This window comes from Capricornis sumatraensis, chromosome 1 (genome assembly GCF_032405125.1).
Source record: "Capricornis sumatraensis isolate serow.1 chromosome 1, serow.2, whole genome shotgun sequence".
In the NCBI taxonomy this organism is placed as follows: domain Eukaryota; kingdom Metazoa; phylum Chordata; class Mammalia; order Artiodactyla; family Bovidae; genus Capricornis; species Capricornis sumatraensis.
The window spans coordinates 102,704,164-102,730,576 of record NC_091069.1 but is presented as its reverse complement, the minus strand read 5'-3'; the positions used below and the strand labels follow the sequence as shown (position 1 = coordinate 102,730,576).

The 26,413-nt window shown below is 40.6% G+C and overlaps 1 protein-coding gene across 1 annotated transcript in view; it reads left to right on the top strand.

Moving 5' to 3' along the window:
- Positions 1-26,413, top strand: part of VWA3B (von Willebrand factor A domain containing 3B) — a 201,729-nt gene that overhangs the window by 105,611 nt on the left and 69,705 nt on the right. The window contains 6 exon segments of the mRNA XM_068967369.1: positions 825-967; positions 7,350-7,466; positions 9,158-9,245; positions 9,328-9,484; positions 17,952-18,070; positions 23,973-24,023. Coding sequence (XP_068823470.1) covers positions 825-967; positions 7,350-7,466; positions 9,158-9,245; positions 9,328-9,484; positions 17,952-18,070; positions 23,973-24,023 — 675 coding nt within the window.

Genomic DNA, 26,413 nt, shown 5'->3' with positions numbered 1-26,413 from the left:
TTAATAACCTATAATGGAAAAGAATCTGAAAAATGTATATATATGCGTATGTGTATATATGTATAATGTATATATAACATATATATGTCTTATATATATATAATGTATATATATATAAAACTGAATCACCTTGTGCTCTTAAAACTAACACAACACTGTAAATTAACTATAGTTCAATTTAAAAATGACAAACAAGAAATGCCCCAACAGGAGTATATCTTTTTACTTAGAAGTGAAAGAAAAGGTGAAAGTTGCTCAGTTGTGTCAGTCTCTTTGTGACCCCATGGACTGTAGCCTACCAGACTCCTCTGTCCTTGGGATTCTCTGGGCAAGAATACTAGAGTGACTTGCCATTTCCTTCTCTGATTCTAAATGAATATACACAAAATAGAATCTCTTTTAAGGGCTGGATTATTAACCCCAAGTGAAAGTTGATCAGTCATGTCCAACTCTTTGTGACCCCATGGACTATACAGTCCATGGAATTCTCCAGGCCAGAATATTGGAGTGGGTAGCCTTTCCCTTCTCCAGGGGATCTTCCCAACCCAGGGATTGAACCAAGGTCTCCCGCATTGCAGGCGGATTTGTGATAGCAAAGTGGAAAGAAGTTGAAAATATGTACTAGTCAGGATTTCTTCATCAAAATTCACTGTCCTCCTATTAGCAAATTAAGCATTTAATAAATGCCCATCAGAACAAAGAGAAAATAAAAACATTCCTAGACAAAAATTAATTGTAGCTAGCAGACCTACCCTTAAAGACTGAACACAGGAAGTTCCCACATTTTTTTTCATCATCTTTGTCTACTTTTTAATCTAAAACAGGCATCAAAAGGAAATTTGTACCATGGTTTCAACCCCAGAAAAATGTGCAAAACCTCATGCTGATGTCAAATCATCACGAATGCCAAAAATACCAGAGGACCCATCAAGTCAAAAGATTCAGAGAAAGAAAGTGCTCCACGCAGGTATCTGTAAACAAAATGTTTGAATCTCATGACCAGTTTTCCTTCAGTGCAAGAATGTATTAACAGGAATAAAGGAGGAATAAAGCTAAAGCCTCATAACATTTTAAAAGAAGCCTAAACTTGTGTTTGTTAAACTGAAGTTATTATTGAAGTAATTGTACATTCCCGTGCACTTGTGATAAATCATACAGAGAGATCCTGTATACCTGCTCTTCACCCAGCTACCCGCAACGGTCACATGTTGGAAAAAAAAAAGTCCAGTTTTGCAACCAGGATATTAACATTGATGCAATCCACAATCTTAGTCAGATTGCCCCAGTTTTACATGTGTTCGTGTGTGTGTGTGTACTTCTCTGATTTTATCACGTGTGTTTTCATATCCCCCCCTCCCTACAGTCAAGATACAGAACATTTCCATCACCACAAAGATCCCTGACCTTGCTGTTTTATAACAACACCCATTTCCCTCCAACACCCTTTCCCATCTAGTGGGAACTACTAAGTTCTCCATTTCTAAAATGTTGTCATTTCAAAAGCATTATGTAAATGGAATCATACTACTCATAACCTTTGGGTTTTGGCTTGTTTCACTCAACATATTTTGCCCCAGCCTCATCCAAATTTTTAACAGGTATCAACACTTCAGTCCTCTTCATTACAGAGTAGTAGCATGTGATATGGATGCTCCAGAGTTGGTTTAACCATTCATCTGTTGATGGACATCTGAGTTGTTTCTAGTTTGGGGCTATTACGAATAAAGCAGTTCTAAACATTTTTGTGTGAACATAATTTTTCATTTCTTTAAGATAAAGCCCAGGAGTGCAGCTGTTGATTCATATAGTATTGAATGTTTAGTTGTATAAGAAGCTGCCAGACTTATTTGCTGGAGTGGCTGTGCCATTTCATATTATCACAGTAATCACTGAGTGATTCAGTTTCTCTACATTCTTGCTGGAACTTGGTATCAGTTTAGTTCAGTTCAGTCACGCAGTCGTGTCCAACTCTTTGCGACCCCATGAATCGCAACACACCAGGCCTCCCTGTCCGTCACCAACTCCCGGAGTTCACTCAAACTCATGTCCATCGAGTCAGTGATACCAACCAGCCATCTCATCCTCTGTCGTCCCCTTCTCCTCCTGCCCCCAATCCGTCCCAGCATCAGAGTCTTTTCCAATGAGTCAACTCTTTGCATTAGGTGGCCAAAGTACTGGAGCTTCAGCTTTAGCATCATTCCTTCCAAAGAAATCCCAGGGCTGATCTCCTTCAGAATGGACTGGTTGGATCTCCTTGTAGTACAAGGGACTCTCAAGAGTCTTCTCCAACACCACAGTTCAAAAGCATCAATTCTTCGGCGCTCAACAAACTTGGTAGATTGTCATAAATATTTTTTTTATTTTCAGGGGCTTCCTTGGTGGCTCAGTCACTAAAGAATCCGCCTGCCAATGCAGGAGATGTGGGTTCAATTCTTGTGTTGGGAAGATCCCCTGGAGGAGGAAATGGCAATCCACTCCTGTGTTCTTGTCTGGAAAATTCCATGGACAGAGGAGCCTGGCAGGCTACAGTCCATGGGGTTGCAAAGAGTCAAACATGACTGAACACACACACACACACACTTTTTAACTATTCTGATAGGCATGTAACATGGTGATTTTTACTTGCATTTCCCTAATGACTGGTAATATGGAATATCTTTTTACGTGCTCATCTGCAATCCTTACATCCTCCTCAATTAAATGTCTGCATACGTGGGCTTTGTGCATAGTCTATAAGGATCGTTTGTTTTTTATTGGTGAATTCTGAGAGTTCACTCTCATGGTCACAAATGGCTGCTCCACTTCCAGGCTCTCAGAACAGAACTTGTTCATATATAGGGGACTTACTGTATTTGGAACAATTACAAATGGTATTGGTTTTTTAATATAGCTTATCATATGTTTATTGTTAGTGTAGCAATATGTGATACATTTTGTGTGATGATCCTATAATGGACAACCTTACAGAACTCACTTAGTGGGTCTAGGAGGTTTTTTGATTTTGTGGGTTTTTTACCATTTTCACATATACAATATGTTATCTGCAGATTGGGATGGTTTTATCTTCTTTTCCAATCTTCCTAGCTGTATCTCTTTTTCTTGCCTTGTTGCAAAAGCTAGAATTTCCAGTAGTATATTTAATAAGGGTAATGAGAGTGAGCATCCTTGCCTTTATCCTGGTCTTAAAAGGGAAAGATATTCAATCTTTCACCAGTAAATATGATTTTAGCTGTAGGTTTTTCATACATACTCTTTGTCAAGTTGAGGAAGTTCCCCTCATTCCCAGTTTTCTGAGAGCTTCTATCGTGAACTGGTACTGGATTTTGTCAAATGCTATATCTATGTCAAATGATATGTTGTTGCTTAGTTGCTAAGTTGTGTCCAACTCTTTTTGATCCTATGGACTGTGACCTGCCAGGCTCCTCTGTCCATGGGATTTCTGCGGCAAGAATACTGGAGTGGATTGCCATTTCCTTCTCCAGGGCATCTTGCCCACCCAGGGATCTCCTGCATTGGCAGGCAGGTTCTTTACCACTGAGGCACCAGGGAACAGGGAACAGTGAAAGTCGCTCAGTTGGGTCTGACTCTTTGCAACCCCATGGACTGTACAGTCCATGGAATTTTCCAGGCCAGAATACTGGAGTGGGTAGCCTTTCCCTTCTCCAGGGAATCTCCCCAACCCAGAAATTGAACCGGATCTCCAGCATTGCAGGATTCTTTACCAGCTGAGCCACAAGGGAAGCCCCATCAAATGAGAGATCATGTATCATATGATTTTTCTTCTTTAGTCTGTTGATATGGTGGATTACATTGATTGCTTTCAAATGTTGAAGCAGCCTCATATGTTTAGAACATCTCCCACTTGGCCTCAGTGTTTATTTCCAGTGCTTTTGAGTGTAACTCTTTGCATGGTTTTTGTAATGGTTTCTCTGAGTATAACAGCCTATAAATGTGACTTACAACACTCTTCTGGTATCAACATTTTACCACTTTTTTGTGAGTGTGGAGATCTTCCTTCAGTTTAGGTTTCTTTGCTGTCCCTAGTTTTCAATGTCATTGGCTTGAGTATCAGGTGATGCTGTAACTTTTGTTTAAATCATCGAATATAAATCTCATGAAGAACAGATAATCTATTGTATTTACCATATTTTTCTCTTTTGTTCTTTCTTCCTTCCTGATTCTCCAAAATTCCTTCTTTTCTCATTTACTTTCTGTTTGAAGAACTTCCTGTGTTCAGTCTTCAAGGGGAAGTCTGCTGGCCACAATAATTTTTTTCTTTGTCTAGGAATATTTTTTACTTTCTCCTCATTCCTGAAGGACATTTTTGCCTTGTTCAGAATTTGAAGCTGATTGTTCTTTCCTGTCTGTAGCTGAAAACATAGTGCCTCTTCCTCAGGCTGCCTACACTTGAAATGTGAAATTTGCTCAGATTCAAACTGCTGCTTCCCTCTAGGTACTGGTTCCTTTCTCTCTGGCATGCTTTTTAAATTTTTTCTTCGTCTCTAATTTTCAAATGTTTAACTATAATGCATCTTGGCATGGATTTCCTTGGGTTTATTCTGTTTGGGGTTGCACAGCTTCTTGATTTGTATGTTGTATCTTTCACCAAATTGGGGGCACTTTCATCTATTACTTCTTCAAATAGTCTCTCAGTCCCACTTTTATCCTCTGTGTCTTAGAACTCTGATGATATGAATGTTGGATATTTTGCTATTATCCTACAGACCCCTGAGGCTCTGTTTATCTTTTCTTGTTGTATTTTCTCTCTATTGTTAAAATAGGCTGAATTCTATTATTCTGTTCCCAAAGTTCTCTGATACTACCCTCTGCTATTTTCACTCTGCTGTTAAGTTCACCCAAAATTTTTTCATTTGTTATTTTTCAGTTCTACAATTTCCACTTAGAAATTTTTATAACTTCTATTTCTTTGCTGAGATTTTTCTATTTGTGTCAAGGGAATTTTATAATTAATGGCTGAACCATTTTTATGACAGTTTCTTTGAGATCCTTGTCAGAGAATTCCAGCTTCTGATTCATCATGGTATTAACATCCTTTGATTGTTTTTTCTCCTTCAAAGTGTGACTTTCTTGATTCCTGATATGATGGATGATTTTTTTTTATAGTTTCCTGAATGTTCTTTTATGTTAGGGACCCTGGCTGCTATTTATATCTTTTATTTTAGATAGCAGTTGTCCTGTTTAAACTTGACACAGAAGTCTCACTTTGGCCTGCTCTTTTGGGTTCTAATGGTCATTTCATTTTCACAGCCTTTGTGGTATCATTTTGGTGTTTGGTTACCTGGTGTTATTGTGGCTCCCACTGGTCCCTTTATGGTGCTTTCTGAGGGACCAGAGGAGTCTCCCCAGGCCAGGAGGCTATATGTCTCTCAGTGAGGAAGGTTGTGATGGCTTCCTCTGCCATACACACTGTCTCTTTTATCTCCGCATGTCTCTGGGCAGAGGAGGAGAGCCTGATACCCACAGAGACCAAAGAAGTATTTGCTGTAGCTTGGCCCCTCTTTCATGATCTGTCCATTTGCCCTAGTCTCTCTGTCTTAAGCCCACGGGGACAAAGAGGATTCCCATTCTGGCCACTCGTGTGACAGCATCCCTTTTGCCATTCCTGCCTGGTTGTTCCAGTGAACCTGACTTTTGCTAGAAATGCTACCTGCTACTCATCCTAAATGTTTTAATGGCCTTTTGTCACTTGCACCATTTCACTTAGATTTGGGATTGTTGCTATTGTTAGGCAGCCCTGTGCCAAATTTTTTTCTGATTCAATTTTTAATTTAGAATAGTGATGAAATGTGGTGTTAGACTATGCAGAGCTGGGGGAGTAGTAAAATGCTTGAATCCACTGCCAGATAAATATGTCTTCACTCATTATTTGCCATTTGGGAATAGTAAAGTTTTCATGTCTAGAAACTTTGGGAGCTAAATTTCATTTTCATTTGGACACATCTGTTGTTTCTACCCAGCAATTTTGATCAAGATGGCCTGCTGTTATAGTGAGGAATAGGCGTTCACCTCTCCTATGTGGATCATTTGTCTCTTTTGCTCACAGACACAGCTCCCTAGAAAATTTATCCTTCCAAATTCCTGTTACAGAGGCAGTGGAGACAGGAATCACCCTATTTGTTGCCTAGAAAAACAGTGACTATCACATAGCACACTCCTGACTCCACACATGGAAACTACTGGGATTATCTTTCTGTGTTTAAGGCAATGCAGATTATTAGCTAATTTTCACTTTAATTTCTTGTAAGAAAGGATAAGTCCCTTCTTGTTGAAAACAGGACACATTTTGTTTACGAATACTACATAAAGCTTTGGTACTACATAAAGGCCTCCAGATCACAAAGTACAGACAACAATTACAATTAGTGTGGTTTCTGCGATCCCATGGGAAAGTAATCAAATATCTTGGTGCAAATGCATTATCCTCTGAAGCAGTAATCCCCAACCTTTTTGGCACCAGTGACCAGTTTCATGGAAACCCATTTTTCCACGGACTGGGGTTGGGGGAGCAGGGATGGTTTGTGGATGATTCAAATGCATTTCATTTCCTGTGCACTTTATTTCTATTATTATTACATCAGCTCCACCTCAGATCATTATGCATTAGATCCCAAAGACTGGGGAACCCTGCTCTATCTAAAGCACACAGATTCAATGTCATTATTTACCAAGTGTCTACTTGCTATTTGAAAGGGCCCAACAGAGGGTAGAAAAGAATACAAATAAAGGTGTAGACAGAAGCTGTGGTGGGCAGAGCTTCTAAAATGACCTACAAAGAGGTCCCGCTCTAAACCGTGCACCCTGTGAAGGTAATGGACATCACTCCCTTGATTATGTTATGTGATCCTCAGTCAGGGTTCCTAGGAGAGCCCCATGTACTCACATGAGCCCCTGAATGTGGGAGCTTTTTACCAGATGGTGGCAGAAGAGGAAGTCAGAGAGATTTGGGGCAAGAGGGGAAACAGTGTGCCACTGCTGGCTTGAAGATGGAGGGGTCCATGAATAGGAATGGGGGTGATTAAGAAGCTGAGACCCCTACGTAACAGCCAGCAAGGAAAAGGGACCTAAGTCCTCCAACCACAAGGAAATAATTTCTGCCAACAAGCTGAAGGAACTCAGAAGCAGATCTCTATCCGGGAGGGGCAGAGCTTGAACTCAGATCAGTAGAATCCACCATTACACAGCATCTACTTGGTGGCAGCACTGTCCCCCTGAGGGTTGGGAGACTAAACCTGCTTTCTTTTTAAAGGCTCCAAGGACATAGCTGCATCTCCTGAAGCACCTCCTTCCATCCCAAATTCCTTTAACCCTTCTCCCTGTGACACCCACAGAACCAACCAAAACCAGCCTGCTCAGAAGCCAGGTGACCACCCTCAAGAGCTCAGCCTGCAGTGAGAGGAAGGACAGGCTTTCCAGTTCTAGCAGCTGGAACATGCCAAGTGACAGGGGTAAGCTATTGAGGGTCTATACATCAGGAAGCCCAAGCTGGTCTCCCCTCCCCAGTGCGTCTTCTCCTGAAAGAGCTGAGGAGAGAGAGTTTGAGAGGATACAAATCATTTTTAAGTGAGTCTAGGTTTATACCTCTTCGAAGGACTCTCTTGTAAGCCAGGTTGTCTTGCTTTAGTGAGCTGGACTTCCTTAGGGCCAGACTTGCATTTATCCTTCCCTGGTTGTTTAATACACCCTTGGCTCATGTAACCACTGGCACTAGCGGTGGTGCTGGCTGCCACTCCATGTTTTGAATTTGAAAACCTAGTACTTCACAGTTGGTTTATTTTCTTCCATTCATTCACAGGTAGTACCATCTGACGAGCACCTCTCTGATCTATATTGTCAGCCTTATGGGAGCTAAATATGAGGAAAGTTTGACTTTTCCACTCAGTTTTTATTGATAATATCATTATTTTTAAAAAAGTAAATTTAAAGACTTAATTTCCTAACATTTTAATTCCTGTAGCACTTTTCCCTATGTTTCATAGGGTTAATAAATAATAAGCCCCTGGCTAAACACGCACATCCGCACAACCCCTTAAGTAGGAGAAAGTGCATGAGAGACAAATTTATACCTGCTGTTACTGAGCCATAGCTTAATCAAACCCTGTGTTCTTCAGTGCCGATCTGTGGGGTGCCTTTTCCTCAATTTTAATTAACCTGCCATATTTCCTAAATCTTCTACGTGCACAGTCCTTTAAAAGGATTACCATATGATGACTGGGATGTGATTTCTTAGGCATTTAACTACCTCACTCCCAAACACCCCTTCTTCTACTAATTCAATTAGCTAATATTGCTTTTCATTTGTAAATCCAAGCTTCTATAAAAATAGACATTAAAAATTCCAAATAATAGTTTGAAAATTTGAACTTACAACTAAATAGGACTTAGTAGGGATTTTGGTTTTCCACATAGAGCTGAGGAATCAGGGACTAAACTGTCAAAAACTGAAATGTTGAACAAGGCTGTCCTGTGTAGTCTGGGGGGAGTCTAATGAGGGCAACACTGAATAATTATTGGCTCATGACATTCTTATTTGACATTTAGAAGATACATTTTCTGGAGTGTGACAGAATGAGTCCGTCTCATCCTTCCACAGGAGAAGGCAATGGCACCCCACTCCAATACACCTGCCTGGAAAATCCCATGGACGGAGGAGCCTGGTGGGCTGCAGTCCATGGGGTCTCTGAGGGTCAGACACGACTTGAGCAACTTCACTTTCACTTTTCACTTTCATACATTGGAGAAGGAAATGGCAACCCACTCCAGTGTTCTTGCCTGGAGAATCCCAGGGATGGGGGAGCCTGGTGGACTGGCTCTATAGGGTCACAAAGAGTCTGACACGACTGAAGTGACTTAGCAGCAGTAGCAGCAGTATCCTTCCACAGAGGAAGATCTCAGTGGGTATGGGGTGAGATAGATTAGTTAAACAATGTGAGTACCCTATTACCCATGCATCAGCCTTTAGTGTCCATTGCAAATTCATCTTGCCTATAACCCACTCTGAGAGATCAGCTCTTGGAAATATAGTCCATTCATTAGTCCTCAGACACAACTGAACCCAGAGATGAGTGTGATCCTTTTGCATTTTGATATGAACCCCACATGTGAGGAAATTATACAGCTTCCATTTTCTTTTCTACAGAAATGGGCATCCTGCTGACAAATGAGTTTCCAGATGACAAGTCATTAGAAAGATTGACTCGAGAAGGAAGCCAAGTTTATGACCAAGAGTGAGTGCTTCAATTTTACTAGGCCAGGCTTGTTATGTTTTTGTTTGATATGTCTTAAAACGTCGCAGCCTCATGTTCTTAGTTCTGCAGAAATGTCTTCAGCAACCTGGCTCAAGATCCACGGCTTGGCGGCCAAGAAGCTCACCATCATGGATGCTTTGTCCATGGCTGCCATTCCTCATAGCTCCACCTACGTCCCTGTTCTGGACAAGCACGTTGTTTCCAAAGTCTTTGATGCGGTAAAAGTGATTTTCTATATGTCCCTGCTTGATGTACTTTTCATTTCCTGCTTACATAGAAAGGAATCCATTTAATGTCTTGTACAGTTGTAATAGAAATATATTTCAGCCATTGGGAAAAAATCATTTGTAAAGACAATGAAAAGCAGAGGGAGAAGCTCTTAAGCATTTTTGCTTCTAAGCTGAGAAGAAATTGGCCTCTGTTTGGTTGGCAGTTTATGGCTCCTTGCTAATGGATGGCAGTGTGGAGCTGCAGAAATGTCTGAAAAGCCTCTAGGTCAGAGTCACGAGTCATAAGAGAATATCATTCAATATCAAAGGTCAGGGAGAACTTGTGGGAAATTATGATCCTCCTTTGCTTACCTTCTCTTCCTAAATACAGTGGCATCTTTTCCATCATAAAAGTCTCCAAAGGAAAAAGTCAAAAAGAGGGAGGGAAAGAGAACCACATTGGGCTGAGAGAGAGAAACATGTTGAGTGATTTTTAAGAAGGAAAATAAATGGAAGAGTATTGAGGGTTCTGTTTAGAAAGCAAAGCCAATGAAACAGGACATATATTTTTTTCCTGTGCCTTCCACCATGGGCACTCATGCTCAGGGCCTTCTGTGGCATCATAAATTCTCACCACAAGCCTGTGAGCACATAGTACACACATGCTCTCCTCATTCCATTATTGATAGGAGCAAGAATCATGACAATGAAGGAAATAATACTGCAGTAAATTCCAGTTTCACCCTCAAAGCACACTTATATCTTTTATTTAATATTTTCTCTAACTGGAAGAGACCCTCAACTAAAGAAAAGAATGGGAAAACAGTGACTGAAAAATATAAACCCTCTGGGCGAGATATATAGCTTTTATATTTGGACCTAACAGTTTTTTTGAAAAGTAGACGAAAAGTAGAATGGAGCTGAAAAGGAAACATGAATCTTAACCTACTTCACTGAGAATTTTAATTTACTTTTACTCCAGTGTCCTGTGTACGGCCACGTCTGTCTGGGTAGAATTGTAAAGCATTGTTTGGTTTCGTCCCAGCCATTTGTTTCATTCATGACTTATGTATGGGCTGTTTCTTCTTCTGGAACACAATGCTGTTTTGGTTTTCATGTTTCCTGGACCAGCATCAAATATATCACCTTGGAAATGAAGTGTTGAGCAGAGAGGTTGCCCTGGCAACTCTTCATTACAAGATGCTAACCGGCATGTTCAGTTTTCAGCGGACCAGATAACTTTAACCTTAGCTCTTTCAAAACAATGAATTCATCACCAAGTCATATACAGAGTAAAACTGCTTTTGCTATTTGATGAATCTGGAATTTAAAGCTCTTTATTGCCAATTGCTTTGGGGAAAAAAAAGAATGCGGAAACAATAGTTTTTGCATCATTGAAAAGGCCACTACAGCATCACACACCATCCTACCTTTAACAGCATCTCATCAAAGCTTCCTGCTTTGCTCTAATCTGGGTCCAGCACATACCCTTGTGACCAGGTAGGCTGGGCTTGCACCCACCTCTGTCACTTACACCTGACAGGCCATGGCAAGGTCTTCAATCAGGTATGTGAGGAGCCCTCATGCTGGGTTCTTTTTTTAAATATTTATTTTTATTAATTTATTTGGCTGCACTGGGTCAGTTGTGTCATATGGGATCTTAAGTTGAGGCAGGTGGGATCTAGTTCCCTGACCAACAATTGGCAAGCCCAGGCCCCCTGTGGGAGTATGGAGTCTTCGCCACTGGACCTCAGGATAGTCCCTCATACAAGATTCTGAGAGAAGCATTTTATCAAAGTGTCTGATCTAAAACACAGCAACCTAGTGAGTGACTGTTTATCTCATCATTTAGCTAACAAGGAATGTTAGGGATGCTGCTAAGGGCATAACATTTTGCTGCTTTCAAATATAATAGCATTGAAAACTGTGTTGATAGAAAAGTTAATTAAAAATTTTAAAGGACAGTTAATACAAAAACTATATGTATTCATTGTGTAGAAAAATTGGAAAATACAGATAAGTAGAAAAGAATCATACATTAGAATATAATTCCTCACAGATGAATTATTTGATAACTGTCTGATCAAAGCTTTTTCATTACATATATTGTCTTTTGTTTTCTGTTTTGTTTTACAAAATGAAGTAGAACTGAAGATACTCTGTGCCTTGATTTTTACTCAACAATCTATTTTGAACATCATTCCATACCAGAAAATTTCATTCATAAAATTTACAAATTCAAATTTCATTTATAAAGTTTACATTAAAAAATGATTTTATTTTTTAAAAATTTAGATTGAAGTTTGTGAGATGTAACCTACCCTGTTGTAAGTAATGTATTTTTGTGGGTTTATGAATGATTTTATTGACACACAGTTAATTTTGTGGCCCTGCCTTCAGTTTGCACTATGGAAACCTGGAAATGTTTCTATTTACAAAGCAGAGTTTTGGGACTTCCCCAGTGATGCAGTGGCTAAAGACTCTGCCTTCTAATTCAGGGGGTTCCGGTTTGATCCCTGGTCAGGGAACTAAGATCCTACATGCCATGGAGTGCGGCCAAAAATTAAACAAACATAATTTGTTTAAATAAATAAATGCAAGCAGAGGTTTAAGCTTTAGCACTCAGAAATTTGTACAACTATGAAGCCACTGAACCTGTGCAGGATGTGCACAGCCTTTGCATTTTCATTACTCACATCCAGTCAGACCTCTCCTTGCCCAATCTGGCAGCAAGCTCTGGGATATGAATAGGAAATGATTTAGTTGAAAAACAGCGAAGTTGTTGAATTCAGTCAGTGTTGAATGATAAATATATAAACACCAGTTTGCACCATTTTCTCATTTTCAAAATGTTGTGGGATTGCTTATAAACAGAGCCAGAATGTGGTCTGGTCGAATTCTTCTGGTCTGGACTACTCTAACAACTAATAACAGTGCCTACAGTTCAGAAAGGCAATGCCAAAGAATCTGAGAACTCACCTCACACGCTAGCAAAGTAATGCTCAAAATTCTCCAAGCTAGACTTCAACAGTACGTGAACCGAGGACTTCTAGACCTTCAAGCTGGATTTAGAAAAGGAAGAGGAAGTCAAATAGCCAACAGCCAATGGATCATAGAAAAAGCAAGAGAATCGTAGCAAAACATTTACTTCTGCTTCATTGACTACACTAAAGCCTTTGACTGTGTGGATCACAACAAACTGTGGAAAATTCTTAAAGAGATGGGAATACCAGACCGCCTTACCTGCCTCCTGAGAAACTTGTATACAGGTCAAGAAGCAACAGGTAAAACTGGATATGGAAAAATGGACTGGTTCCAAATTGGGAAAGCAGTACATCAAGGCTGTATATTGTCACCTTGCTTATTTAACTTATATGCACAGTACAGCATGAGAAATGCCAGACCTGATGAAGCACAAGTTGGAATCAAGATTGCTGGGAGAAATATCAGTAGCCTCAGATATGCTGATAACACCACCCTTATGGCAGAAAACGAAGAGAGCTCTTGAAGAAAGTGAAGGAGGAGAGTGAAAAAGCTGGCTTAAAACTCAGCATTCAAAAAACTAAGATCCAGTCCCATCACTTCATGGCAAATAGGTGAGGAAACAATGGAAACAGTGACAGACTTTATTTTCTTGGGCTCCAAAATCACAGCAGATGGTGACTGCAGCCATGAAATTAAAAGATGCTTGCTCCTTTGAAGAAAAGCTGTTTTTTCCAGTAGTCATGTATGGATGTGAGAGTTGCCATAAAGAAAGCTAAATGCCAAAGAATTGATGCTTTTGAACTGTGATGTTGGGGAAGACTCTTGAGAGTCCCTTGGACAGCAGGGTAATCAAACCAGTCAATCCTAAAGGAAATCAATCCTGAATATTCACAGGAAGGACTGATGCTGAAGCTGAAGCTCCAATACTTTGGCCTCCTGATGTGAAGAACTAACTCATTGGAAAAGACCCTGTTGCTGGGAAAGATTGAAGGCAGGAGGAGAAGGGGAAGACAGAGGATGAGATGGTTGGATGGCATCACCAGCTCGATGAACATGAGTTTGAGCAAGCTCCTGGAGTTGGTGATGGACAGGGAAACCTGGTGTGCTGCAGGCCATGGGGTCCCAAAGAGTCGGACATGACTGAGTGACCTGAACTGACTGACTGACAGTTCTGTGCCCCACTTTCTTCACTTAGCATATCTTAGGCACATATTTCCTTGTAATGACCGTTTCTGGATGAATTTTAATAGTTGTACTAATATTCAGTAACATGACTTACTACAATTACTTGAGCTATTCCCTGCATTATTGGACAGTTTACTTGGCATTTTGAGAGTGCCTGTTTTCCTACATCTTAGCTGTCACTTAGAGCAGTAACATTAAAAACAAAAAAACCTGCCTACTGCTAAGGGAAAATGGTACTCCAAATTTAACTTTTTTCTTTTATTGTTTGAGAATAATTTTTTATGTAAGCTAAATACATAAAATTTTGGTTATATCATTCACATTCTCGGCAAACACATCTTTTAAAATGGCAAAGTTATGCTCATTTCATTCCTCAATCACCAAGAACTCAAATCTGGTGGAGTTTAAGACACAGTATTTTACGATATAGATAAATCAGCCCAAATTGAGGCTATCCATGGATTCAGCAATTATCGTCAGTGACTCTCTCTCTGCCCCCTCTCCTCTTACCTCCTCCTTTCTCCCTCTGCTCTTCCTCCCTCATAGTTAAAATCTCACACAGACTGTGATTATCATTAATTTGTTAAGGCTTCTAGATTAACCTCAAGAGGATTAAAATAGGCAATACCTTGAGGCTCCCTTTTATTATCAAATACTGTCCAGAAGGGCCCTGAGGGCCCCGCCATAAGTTAGTAATGCTTGGTTTCCATTATAAGAGGTAAAAAGTAAAACATGTTCAAAGGACATGTGACCAAGTGGTTTCATTCCCTTTCAAGCAATGTCAGTTTCCTCATTAACTGCACTCCCCTCCCCACCTGCCTCCCTACAGAAGCTGAGCAGCCAAAATTCTGATCCCCCAAGTCCCTGTGAGAATGCCCTTTATGACCTCACAGTCACAGCAAACTTAGCATCATAAAGAGAATGTCCCCTGGGGCCTTCAGCTGATCACCATGTTGTAAAAACTAAGACCACAGAGTGAAGGTGTGGAGTATGACTTTGTCTTTCCCTCAATCTGCACACAGAAAGGAATGAGAGTGGGTGCATGTGAGCCAAATTTGAACTGCTACCACCCTGAAGTCCAAGATGGCCATGCAAGGCATGAGATCCAAACCCACGAAAGAGGGAGGTAGAACGTTAAACAAAGGGTTTTCTTTACACCTTCTGGCAGGGGTCCAGCGGATCCTGATGAAGTAATATAATGTTGCTATACTTTGTGGTGTTGATTTGCAGTTGAGCCATAAGTTGGCAATTTGAAGAGCTATTTATAGACTTCTAGAGGGAACTTTTTCCCAGGAGAGATAAGAGTGTAGGATCTTTCACTTTTTTTGAGGCTGTTTTTTCTACCTCTCAAAGTTTATGTGGTATTTTAAAAGATGGTGGGTTTTGTTTGTATTTTTTTCTTTTTCACTTTTGTAAAGTTTTTTCAGTTTTCAAAGTCCAGTCAACTCACCTTTATTTTTTATTTTATTTGATTGATTGATTGGTTTTTGGCTGCACTGGGTCCTCATTGCTTTGCACAGGCCTTCTCTAGTTGCGTCGCGTGGGCTTCTCTTGTTTCAGAGCATGGGATCTAGGGCGCGTGGGCTTAGTTGGTCTGCAGCATGTGGACCCTTCCCTGACCAGGGATCAAATCCATGTCCCCGAAATTAACAGGCAGATCCTTAACTGCTCCACCACCTCAACTCACCTTTTAACCCACTGTTCTGACTCCTTCTCTTGGACAAAGCTTGCTTAGAGGTCACATGATGAATTCTGTCTGACAAGTAACAAGGTTTGACTATTCAGCCTAACTTAATTGCTTCCTTCTCAGTTTCCTGAATCTTTGGTTATTTTGTTTGTTTTGGTCTTGGGGTTTTAATTGCAAAATCAACATACATAGTTTTTTCAATTTCAATGTCTCTTTTCTTCATGATGTTATTTTATTATTCAAAATATTGTTCTTTTTCTCATCCATTTGTTTTCATGGCACATCTGTTTGTTCTTACACTTTCTTATGACTGTTACATCTTTGAGCAACTTAATCACTAATTTTAATCATAATTAATATAAAATTATTGTTAGGTGGTCATAAAATTAATTTCTACTCAAGTGAATTGATATTCAGATTGTTGATTTGCTCAGCTACCACTTGGGGCATTTTTGTGTGTGTGTGTGTGTTTAGGAATTTTAGTTTGTTGGCTCATTTTTAATAAGACTTTTAAAAAATCTGTTTTTTCCTCTGCCTTCTTTTTTTTGCAGTTACCTAAATGCATCCCCTTACTCCCCGGTCATTGGCATTTACAGGTCTTATTCCATGATGATACTGGGCTAGTGCAGATTGAGGGTGGCTTGGTTTAGTTCTTGGTTGTGAAGCTACATGAGCATTGTCTCTCATCAGGCAGGGCCTTCTTGCAGGGGTGAGAGAACCTCATGTTACTGCCAGCTTCAGGCACTGAGCCTGACTCAGAGTCCCACTTGCTTCCTGGGAGTTGAGCTCCCTCTACCCCTGCCATCTTTGGACACAAGAGTCAACAAACCTGCAACTTCAGTCCTGCTGACGTGTTCAACTTTTTCTCTATAGAAAATATCGATGCATCTTTCTTTTACTTTCTTTCCTTCTTCTTTTCCTTCTTTTATTTCTATGTATTTTTCTTAAATAATAACAATATAATTTTTGTATGATGTGGAGGCAAAGGGAAACATGAACTCTGTATCATCTGGAATGAAAATAAAAATTTACTTCTTAAAAGTGATTGCCCATATTTCTAAAATGCCTACATGCTCCTTGTGGTTGGAATCACATGCAGTATTGAAACACTACTGTATCTCAGTATTTCTCCTGTTAGACTTTCTTTTGCATGTAAATATTAAGATATGGAATATACCTTTTGAGGAACATACATTTATTCCTTTATCAACAGATATTTGTAGAGGGCCAGGCCCTGTTCACGTGATAGAAATAAAGTGGTGATGAAACAAAGTTCCTGCTCTGAGGGAGCTTACATTCTTAAAGAGGGATAGGTGAAAGTCGTTCAGTCGTGTCGGACTCTTTGCGACCCCATGGACTATATAGTCCATGGGATTCTCCAGGCCAGAATACTGGAGTAGGTAGCCTTTCCCTTCTCCAGGAGATCTTCCCAACCCAGGGACTGAACCCAGGTCTCCCACATTGCAGGCTAATTCTTTACCAGCTGAGCCACAAGAGAAGCTCAAGGAGGGATAAGTAATATGCAAATAGGTAAAAGTGAAATATTGAGCTTCCCAGGTGGCTCAGTGGCAAAGAAACTGCCCGCCAATGTAGGAGACCCAGGTTCGATCCCTGGGTTGGGAAGATCCTCTGGAGAAGGAAATGGTAGCCTACTCCAGTATTTTTGCCCAGGAAATCCCATGGACAGAGGAGTCTGGTGGGCTACAATCCATGGGGTCACAAAAGAGTTGGACACAACTTAGCAACTAAGCAGCAACAAAAAGTAAATTTATTACTGGTCCTGTTAACATAGCATAGAATCAGAGACATCCCCAAACCCAGAAAGAAGCAAGCATCAGATGCAGACAGAATTTTTTTTAAATGCCCTCTCATTCTGGTGCTCTACTGTTCTTACAGAGCATGGTTTCATTGATCACTAAGCTGTCCTTATTTTACATGTATAAGAATCTCTTACAAATTGATAAGGAAAATGGCCCAAAGATATTAACTGTAATCATATATTCTCAAGAGAAAATCAAATTTAAAATAAGTACATGAAAAAGATGTTGAATCCAACTGAAAAGTTAAAGTGTTAATCACTCAGTCATGTTTGAGACTTTTGCGACCCCATGGACTCTAGCCCACCACACTCCTCTGTCCATGGAATTCTCCAGGCAAGAATACTGGAGTGGGATGCCATTCCCTTCTCCAGGGGATCTTCCCGACCTAAGAACTGAACCCATGTCTCCTGCATTGCAGGTGGATTCTTCACCATCTAAGCCATCAGGGAAGAACCTGTCATTTACAAAGTAGCAGCAATGAGATTCCATTTCTTATTGCTCATGCCCATCAATGTGACAGAAGCTTATGAAGAGAATACTTGATTCTGATTAGGGTTTCCTGAAATAGTTTTTTGAGGTGATGGTTATTTTTAAAATATGTAGTTTTAAAAATTGGAAGGAAAAGGTTAGCAATGATATCTCTGATTTTTATTTCTTTATTTTTTATTTTCTGTATTTTCTAATTTCTCTGCAAATCTAAAGTATTGATTTTCTATCCAGAGAAACATATTGTACAACCATTAAATTGAGTTTTGAAGGCATATGTTAAGTGACACTTTCCTTTGACATTGGCGTATAGGTGTTCCCTCTGGCACATGTGTGCAATGACACAAATAAGATGACTTTAATTAACCCCCAAGGAGTGAAGCTCAATATCTACAAGCAAAAAGTGGAACAGGCAATTAAGTCCTATGAAAAGTGAGTATTTCTCCTGGCTACTCTTTAATGGATGTGTAATTTGTTTTGGCTTTTCTCTTGTTTTAGCTTAAATTTTTCATCTGGAGCAGCTATTTAACAATAGTCCATAGGAAATATTAACAGCAGCTCCAGCTAACAGAAGGGGCTTCCTCTATGCCTGTGCCACATTAAGCTCATTACCTGAATGTGCCCAACAGGGTTTTCAAGAAACCATCTTCCCTTTCTAAACTCTGTAGACATCTCATGTTTCCATAAACTCTTTTTTCTTTTCTATAGATTTTTAAAGATTTTCTTTTGATGTGGACCATTTTTTAAAGTCTTTATTGCATTTGTTACAATATTTTTTCTATTTTTTATGTTTCGGCTTTTTGGCCACAAGGGATATGGGACCTTAGCTCCCCGACCAGGGATCGAACTCCAGCCCCCTGCTTCGGGAGGTGCAGTCTTAACCACTGGACTGACAGGGAAGTCCCTCCATGAACTCTTGAAGCTTTCTTTTTAGCAGAGTGAACTGGACCATTTTAGCATTTAACTTTCTGTAAAGTGACTAATAAAACACCACAATAATGACATAATTTACTTAAACAATTTTTAAATCAAAAGCAAGATGACAAGTTGACTACAGTGAAAACTATACTCTTGAATAGTCACTGTGTTCATGCTGAGTTAGGAGGCCTCTCTTCACAAGGGCAGATAACCCAGGATTTGGCAGGCAACTGCCAGGCTGGAGGAGGAGATCCAGGTGGGAAAGAAACCCAGGGTCCTTGAATCCCAGCCCCTTCCTGGAGCCTGGCTCCTTCAGGCCTGACCTGGGAGCCCGTCTCAGAGTGGAGATTATGGCTCTGTAGTTAGAATCTCACCCTCTCCCAGCTCTCTAGTCACCTCCCCACCCTGCCCCTTAGCACTTAATTACTCCTTGTGCACACTCTTTATTAAACTTTGAGCTACCCAGCTCCTCCAGGCAAGTTCTTATTCTTGGTTCTGGAAGCTGTGTAATTGGGTTTTCATTTACTACCATGTGGTCGGGGAAAATCAAAGTAAGCAAAAGTGAACAGGGCCCAGGCCAGCCCTTAACTGGTCCACTGTCATTTTTTAGTATGTCTAGTGTGTGTTCAAAAAAGTATTGGTTTGGTCCCAAAGTTCGGATTTTTCCATTACATGTTACAGAAATACCCAAATAGACTTTTTTGACCAACTGAATATAAGATCTGACTTCTGCCACCTGGAGTGCACGACCCAGCCCAGAGACTGGCCTTTCTGCAATAGGCCCATCTCACGCCTCTCCAGATCTGCTTACACTTGAGCTTCTTCTGCTACCCTCACCTAAGAACTGAGGCTGTGTTTCATGGGCTCCTTCTGTTGCCTCAGGGCTTTTCTGGGTCTTTGTGGGCCCTTCATTTCCTTCCAAGGCAGGCTGAACTCTCCCAAGGGTCACCCTCCCTGCTGGGCCAGAGACTTTGTTCTGTCTGGCCCTCTTCTCTGCCTCTTCCTCTGCACCAGGCAGGCCTTCCCTTGCCTCCAAGCTCTATTGCCACTCTCCCTGCCCACCCACCTAGCTATCCTCTTTCATCCCTTCTTGCCTCAGCACCACTGGCCACCCCCCACCAGAGGCCCTTCCCCAGCGACTCTCCAGCACCCACTTTGACTGTGGTGCTTGGGAATGCTCCCAGCTTCAACGCAGGCCTGCCTCTCCCCTGTGAGGATGTCAGCCCCCCAGGGCAGACTCTGGGCTGCCGGCTTTCCCCCTGGTCTCCTCTTCCTAGCAGGTGTCACTATATATATTTTGACTGTTGGAATTTAATTTGAATTTGATCTAATTCAGGTTTAGTTATTAAAATTCATTTAGTTCAGTTATATAAAATATATAATGATATCATTTATATTATAATTTAATTTGCTTGACTTGTTTAAATATTTGTGTGCTGTGATTACCTGGTCTGTGAAAGCCTGCTACAGGGCCACAAGCTGGAGCTTTGAGGTCTGACAGCTCAGGGGTTTCATTCTTGGCTCTGACAGTTGCTTGACAGGTCATGTGACACTTGTGAGCTTCAGATTCCTTATTTGCAAAAATCTGGTTCACAGGGCGGTTTGAAGGTTATATAAATTATATACATAAAGAGCAACTAATGTTAATTACTTCCCTCTTTCATTCCCTGAATTTGCTGATGCTAAAATAATCATAAATACATGGGGTGAAAAAGTCAAATAGTTCTTTCCACTAAGATGACCCTTTCCTGAGAATTTCCAGAAGGACAGAGACCCTCCATTCCTAGGCAGAAGAGAGTCCTTCATTCATAGCAAAACCAAAATACAGACCTAGCAGTGCTCTGTGCCAGTTCTTACTTCCAGTAAGTGAATCTGGAAAAGCCTTTAATACCCTCAGAGAAATATTATACCATATTGTTATTAAAATAATAAAATGGTATTGATTTAAATATGATTATTAGCATTAACTTTAATATTAATATTGATTGAATGTATATTATTTGGTATCATTAATTTGGTGTTTATTTTAAATGAACTATTTAATGTTGTTTTTAATAATATTAACATTCATATTATTTAGAACACAGCTCCTGATCTTTTGTATTTAATAGTATTTGTTTGCTGGTATAAATCTCAGTTCCCTTTTCCATCTTGCCCCATCTTTCTAAAGCTATGCAGACTATGAAAAATAATTAGTGAAACTTGATTTATCCCCATCTCATCCCCAGTAAAACATTTGTAAGGAGTTTCCCACCACAGGTAAGCCAGATACAACTCTTAAGTCTGTATGGTTGGGGATGACCAAGTAAGTTGGAAGCTTACAGTCCTTTGGTCAAAGTAGTGACACTCTAGCTATTTTGGTCACACCTAATTCCCAGGTATAGGAGTCCTTGTGTTTTAGTATTTTAAGAATTGCAGGAGCAGTTTTGACTTTGTGTATCTGCACATAAGCTCTGAGGATATCATTGCTGGCTAGATTCTCGGGTGATTTTTCTGCAGCTGTGTTCATGGTGAACCTGAGGTCAAGTTTGACTCTCCTAAAAACAGGAAGATTGTGGTTTATCAAACCCCAGTATCCCGGACAGCTCTCATCCCACACTTTTAAAGGCTTTCCTGCGGCTGCCTTCCACACCAGTGGAGCCAGGATTCATATACTCTCCACTGCCCTCAATTCATGCCTGCTTGCTTTTTCTGTGTGCTTTGAAATAGTTCAGTGAAGATGGCAAATGGAGGAAAAATAGGGGTTATGAAAATACATACCCTCTTAGGAAAATATTTTCTGAAGAAACAAAATTAGAGACAGGGGGCTTCCCTGGAGGTCCAGTGGTTAGGACTTCTCACTTCCATTATAGGGGGTATGGGCTCAATGCCTGGTGGGGGACTAAAATCCCACCTGCATGCAGCATGGCCAAAATAATAATAATAATAAATAAAAACACTAACCTTTGAGCACTTAGTACATGACAGGCACTGTGGTAAGCATTTTTCTTTTCATTTTAAAAATAAATAAAATTAGAGACATGTCATAGCTAATTGGACCCATATTCACCAACCATTTCTGAATTTCTAAGTCTCCCTCTTCTTTAGAAGAGGAAGGAATGAGCCCTAGTTATTTCTGATCACTTTATACATACTGCTCATTTAATCCCCTTAATGCCAGGTGTTATCCTTGTTTTATTGGTAAGAAAGCAGTTTTCAAAAATTAGGTAACAGGGGTTTCCCTGGTGGTCCAGTGGTTATAAATCTGCCTTGCAATGCAGGGGTTGCAGGTTCAATCCCTGGTTGGGGAACTAAGATCCCACATGCCACAAAGTAACTAAGCCTGAGTGCCACAACTACTGAGCCTTGCATGCCACAGCTAGAGAGTCCAAGTGCTACAACTAAAATCTGACACACCCAAATAAATGAATATTTTTTTAAGTTATGTAATAGGAGCATACCGTAATAAAGCAGAGCCTCTGAGATTTGAACCCAGACCAGTGTCTCTGCCAAGCCCATGTCTACACTCCCAGCCTCTCTCTCCCATTGCCTCCACTTTCAAGGTTTAAATTTTAAAATAGTTTAAAATAGTTTTTTTTATTTTCCATAAATGCACACAAGTTTTAGAAGCCCTCGTCTTTGTTTAATCAACCACATGATTAAAGAAAATTGGGACTTCCCTGATGGTCCAGTGACTAAGACTCCACACTCCCAATGCAGGCAGCCCAGGTTTGATCCCTCAGGGAACTAGATCCCACAGTCCACAACCAAAAAAGATCCTGCACGCCACCATGAAGATTAAAGATCCTATTGTGTGCTTAGTCGCTTAATTGTGTCTGACTCTTTGCAACCCCATTCCCTTTGTCCATGGGAATTCTCCAGGCAAGAATACTGGATGGAGTGGGTTGCCATTTCCTTCTCCAGGGGATCTTCCCAACTCAGGGATCAAACCTTCATTGCAACCCAGGTCTCCCTCATTCCAGAAGAATTCTTTACTGTCTGAGCCACCAGGGAAGCTCTGTGTGCCTCAACTAAGACCCAGGGCAGCCAAATAAATAAATAAAATCTTTTTAAAAGAAAGCCAATTTCTTGTAACCCCATGGACTATAGCCCACCAGGCTCCCCTGTCCTTGGAATTTTCCAGGCAAGAATGGCTAATTGGGCTGCCATTTCCTGCTGGGATCTTCCTGACCCAGGTATCAAAACCGGTCTCCTGCATTGCAGGAAGGTTCTTTACCATCTGAGCCACCAGGGAAGCCCTTCTAAAGAGGCCACAAAGAACCAAAAATATCGAAGGAGACAGGGGCAGAGCTGGCTTGTTTCCCGCTTCCTGACTTTTTCTGTCACTTACAGAGCATTTACCTGTGTCAGACACAGTTCTTTGTACGATGCATACACTTGCTTATTAAATCTGCACTGCAACACTGGGAGGGAGGTACTCTTATTATCCACATTCTACAGAAAAGTTGGCTACTGGCCCAAAGTCTACTGGATAATAAGAGGGGAACACTGAGCTTTGGGCCCAGTGGCTCCAGAGTCTCTGCTCTTCACCACCACACTAGACCCCTTTCCATGACCTCCCCAAGCTCATGATGGATGATCAGGGCAAGATAACACCACCCAAAGTATGCTCCCAGAGCCCTGTGCCACAGACACTGGGCCCAAGGATTAGGAGCGTGCCTCCTGGGGAGTGGCAGTGTTCTCCCACTCCAACTTGTTGAGACTTTTCCATTTCATACACCAGCTCACAACCCATGGAGCCAGTGTTCTGTGCCTGGCGCTCCAGGAAACCTGGAGCACCGCTGATTAGTAACAAGAAAAGGAGCTGTAACTACCCAATTGAAAGCACTGGCTCCAACTTCCTCCTTTCCAGAATCTTTCTGCAAACATGGTCAGTGAGCTTAGTCTCAGCCCCAACTCTATGCTGGATGAGCAAGGCGCTTCATCATTCTGCCCCCTCAGCAGCCACATTTAGAAAACAAAGAGGTCAGGCTGGTTGATCTCTAAAGTGTATCCCAGTTCTCTTATTTATGACCCTATTAACCCTTTTTTGTTCTACAAATTCAGACAGAAAAATGTCTACAGGAGGCAGGCTAAGGGCACACTTGTATTTTTCCTTAAGATGAAAATCAGATGTTTAAAAATATCTTCATGCAGAGAGACCAGTTTGTTTGCTGCCTTTTTTCAGCCTGGGTTTTACCTAATGGAGCTGAGAACTAAGCCCTCCTTTCATATTTAGCATGATTGCCACAGAGTCATAAAGCTTCTGCAGTGATGCTAAGGGAGGGAGACCCTCACATCCAATCTCCAAGCAAGTGCAATGGTGTGGTCCTGTGGGGGGGTGTGGCTTGGGCTTTCCCTGCCTGGGCTCAGCCTTTTCTTCTGAAGTAAAGTATTGCAATTAAATAATTACTGTTGATTTTTTTTAAAAAAACAGGCGCTTGAATAAAATTGTTTGGCGAGCATTATCTCCAGAGGAAAAAAAAAAGTAAGCCAGTTCCTTTTCATCTTTAAAATTGCTTTTTAATTTTGGTAAAATTCATATAACCTACAGTTAACAGTTTCTTTTAACTGTTTTAAAATGTGCTACTTGGTAATACTTAAGTTATTCACAGTTAGTTCACTTTGCTATACAGCAGAAAATAACAACATTGTAAAGCAACTGTGCTCCAATAAAAAAAATTTTTTTAATATTGTGCAAGCCACACGTTCCTTTACTTTCATAACTTCTCTATCATCTCAGAAAATACCTTGTACCTGTTAAGTACACCTTCCCCATTCCTCTCTCCCACTTTAGTAACTACCAGTCTGCTTTCTGGGCTTCCTGCTGGCTCAGATGGTAAAGAATCTGCCTGCAGTCAAGAGACCTGGGTTCAATCCCCGGGTTGGGAAGATCCCTGGAGAATGGCAGCCCAGTGCAGTATTCTTGCCTGTAGAATTCCATGGACAGAAAATCCTAGCGGGCTATAGTGAGTTTTGAAAGTCTCTCAACTTTGTTGTTTTGTTTCAAAACTGTTCTGGTTATTTGTGGCCCCTTGAAGTTCAATGTGAATTTGAAGATTGGCTTTTAAGAAAGTTATTTTAAGTCTTTGTCTGCCAAGTCCAGTGTCTGAACTTTATGTGTCTGTTGCTTTCTTCCCCTGTCAATGGGCTGTATGCATCCATGTTTCTTGGTATTCTTTGTAATTTTTTGTTGAAAACTGAACATTTTGGGCATTGTAACAGTAACTCAGGAAATTAGATTCTCTACCCTCCCCAGAAATTGCTGTTGTTGCTTGATGAAGCCTGCAGTTGTCTGTTTAATGTCTTTTCACCCTATTTTGGAAAGACTATATTCTTTAATGTTCTTTTTTTTCCCATATTTTATTTTATTTTTTACTTTATAGTATTGTATTGGTTTTGCCATACATCAACATGAGTCTGCCATGGGTGTACATGTGTTCCCAATCCTGAACCCCCTCTCCCACCTCCCTCCCCATACCATCTCTTTGGGTCATCCCAGTGCACCAGCCCCAAGCATCCTGTATCCTGCATCGAACCTGGACTGGCGATTCATTTCTTATATGATATTATACATGTTTCAATGCCATTCTCCCAAATCATCCCACCCTCGCCCTCTCCCACAGAGTCCAAAAGACTCTTCTATACATCTGTGTCTCTTTTGCTGTCTCGTATACAGGGTTATCGTTACCATCTTTCTAAATTCCATATATATGCATTAGTATACTGTATTGGTGTTTTTCTATTCTTTATCATGTGTGTTCACTAAAGTATTGTCATCCCTGTGGTCAGCCAGTGACCTGACAGAGATTTCCCTACATGTCAGCCTCTCTCTTCATCACGCGTTCTTCTGAATGCTATGTAAGTGTTCAACTACATTCTTAAGTTCCAAAACAGTTAATTCTATCAAATAGTTGTTTTGGTGAAAAGACCAGTTCCTTGATTTTTCTGCTCCACTGTCTTTCATGACATCACTTCCCTCCTTACCATCTAAAGCAGGATTTTGAGTGAGTTATGACACCTTTACTATATTGCAGTGCTTGTGCTTGTGGTCAGTTGCTTCAGTCATGTCCAACTCTTTGCAGTCCCATGGACCTTAGCCTGCTGGGTTCCTCTGTCCACAGGATTCTCCTGGCAAGAATACTGGAGTGGGTTGCCGTGCCCTTCCCCAGGGGGTCTTCCCAACCCAGGGACTGAACTTGTGTCTCCTGAATTGCATGTGGATTATTTACTTCTGAGCCACTGGGGAAACCCCATATTGAGGTAGTTTCCTCCTAATCCTAGTTTGTTGAGTGTTTTCATTTTTAATCATGAAAGAGTGTTGAATTCATCATGATTTTGCTGTATCCATTGAGATGATTAAGTCATTTTTTTCCTTCATTCTGTTACTGTGATTTATTATATTGACTGATATTTACTATTGCATTCTAGGAATAAGTCTCATTCTTCAGTGTCTCATTCATTTAATGTGTTGTTGAATTTGGTTTGCTAGTATTGAATCAATGTTCAAAAGCAATATTGGGCTGTAGTTTTCTCATCTTATAGTATCTTTGTCTGGCTTTGGTATCAGGGTGATGCTGGCATCATAGAATGAGTTTCAAAATGTTCCCTCCTCTTCAATATTTGGAATTATTTGAGAAGGATTGGTGTTAATTCTTCTTTAAATGTTTGATAGTCCTCTCCATGGAAGCCATATAGTACTGGGCTCATATTTGTTGGAAATTATTTGTTTGCTGATTCAATCTCCTTACTAGTTACAAATCTGTTCAGATTTTTAATTTCTTTCTGATTCAGTCTTAGTTGGTTATATTTTTACAGAAATTTGTCCGTTTCTTCTAGATTATCCACTTTGTTGGTGTATAATGGATCCTGGTAGCC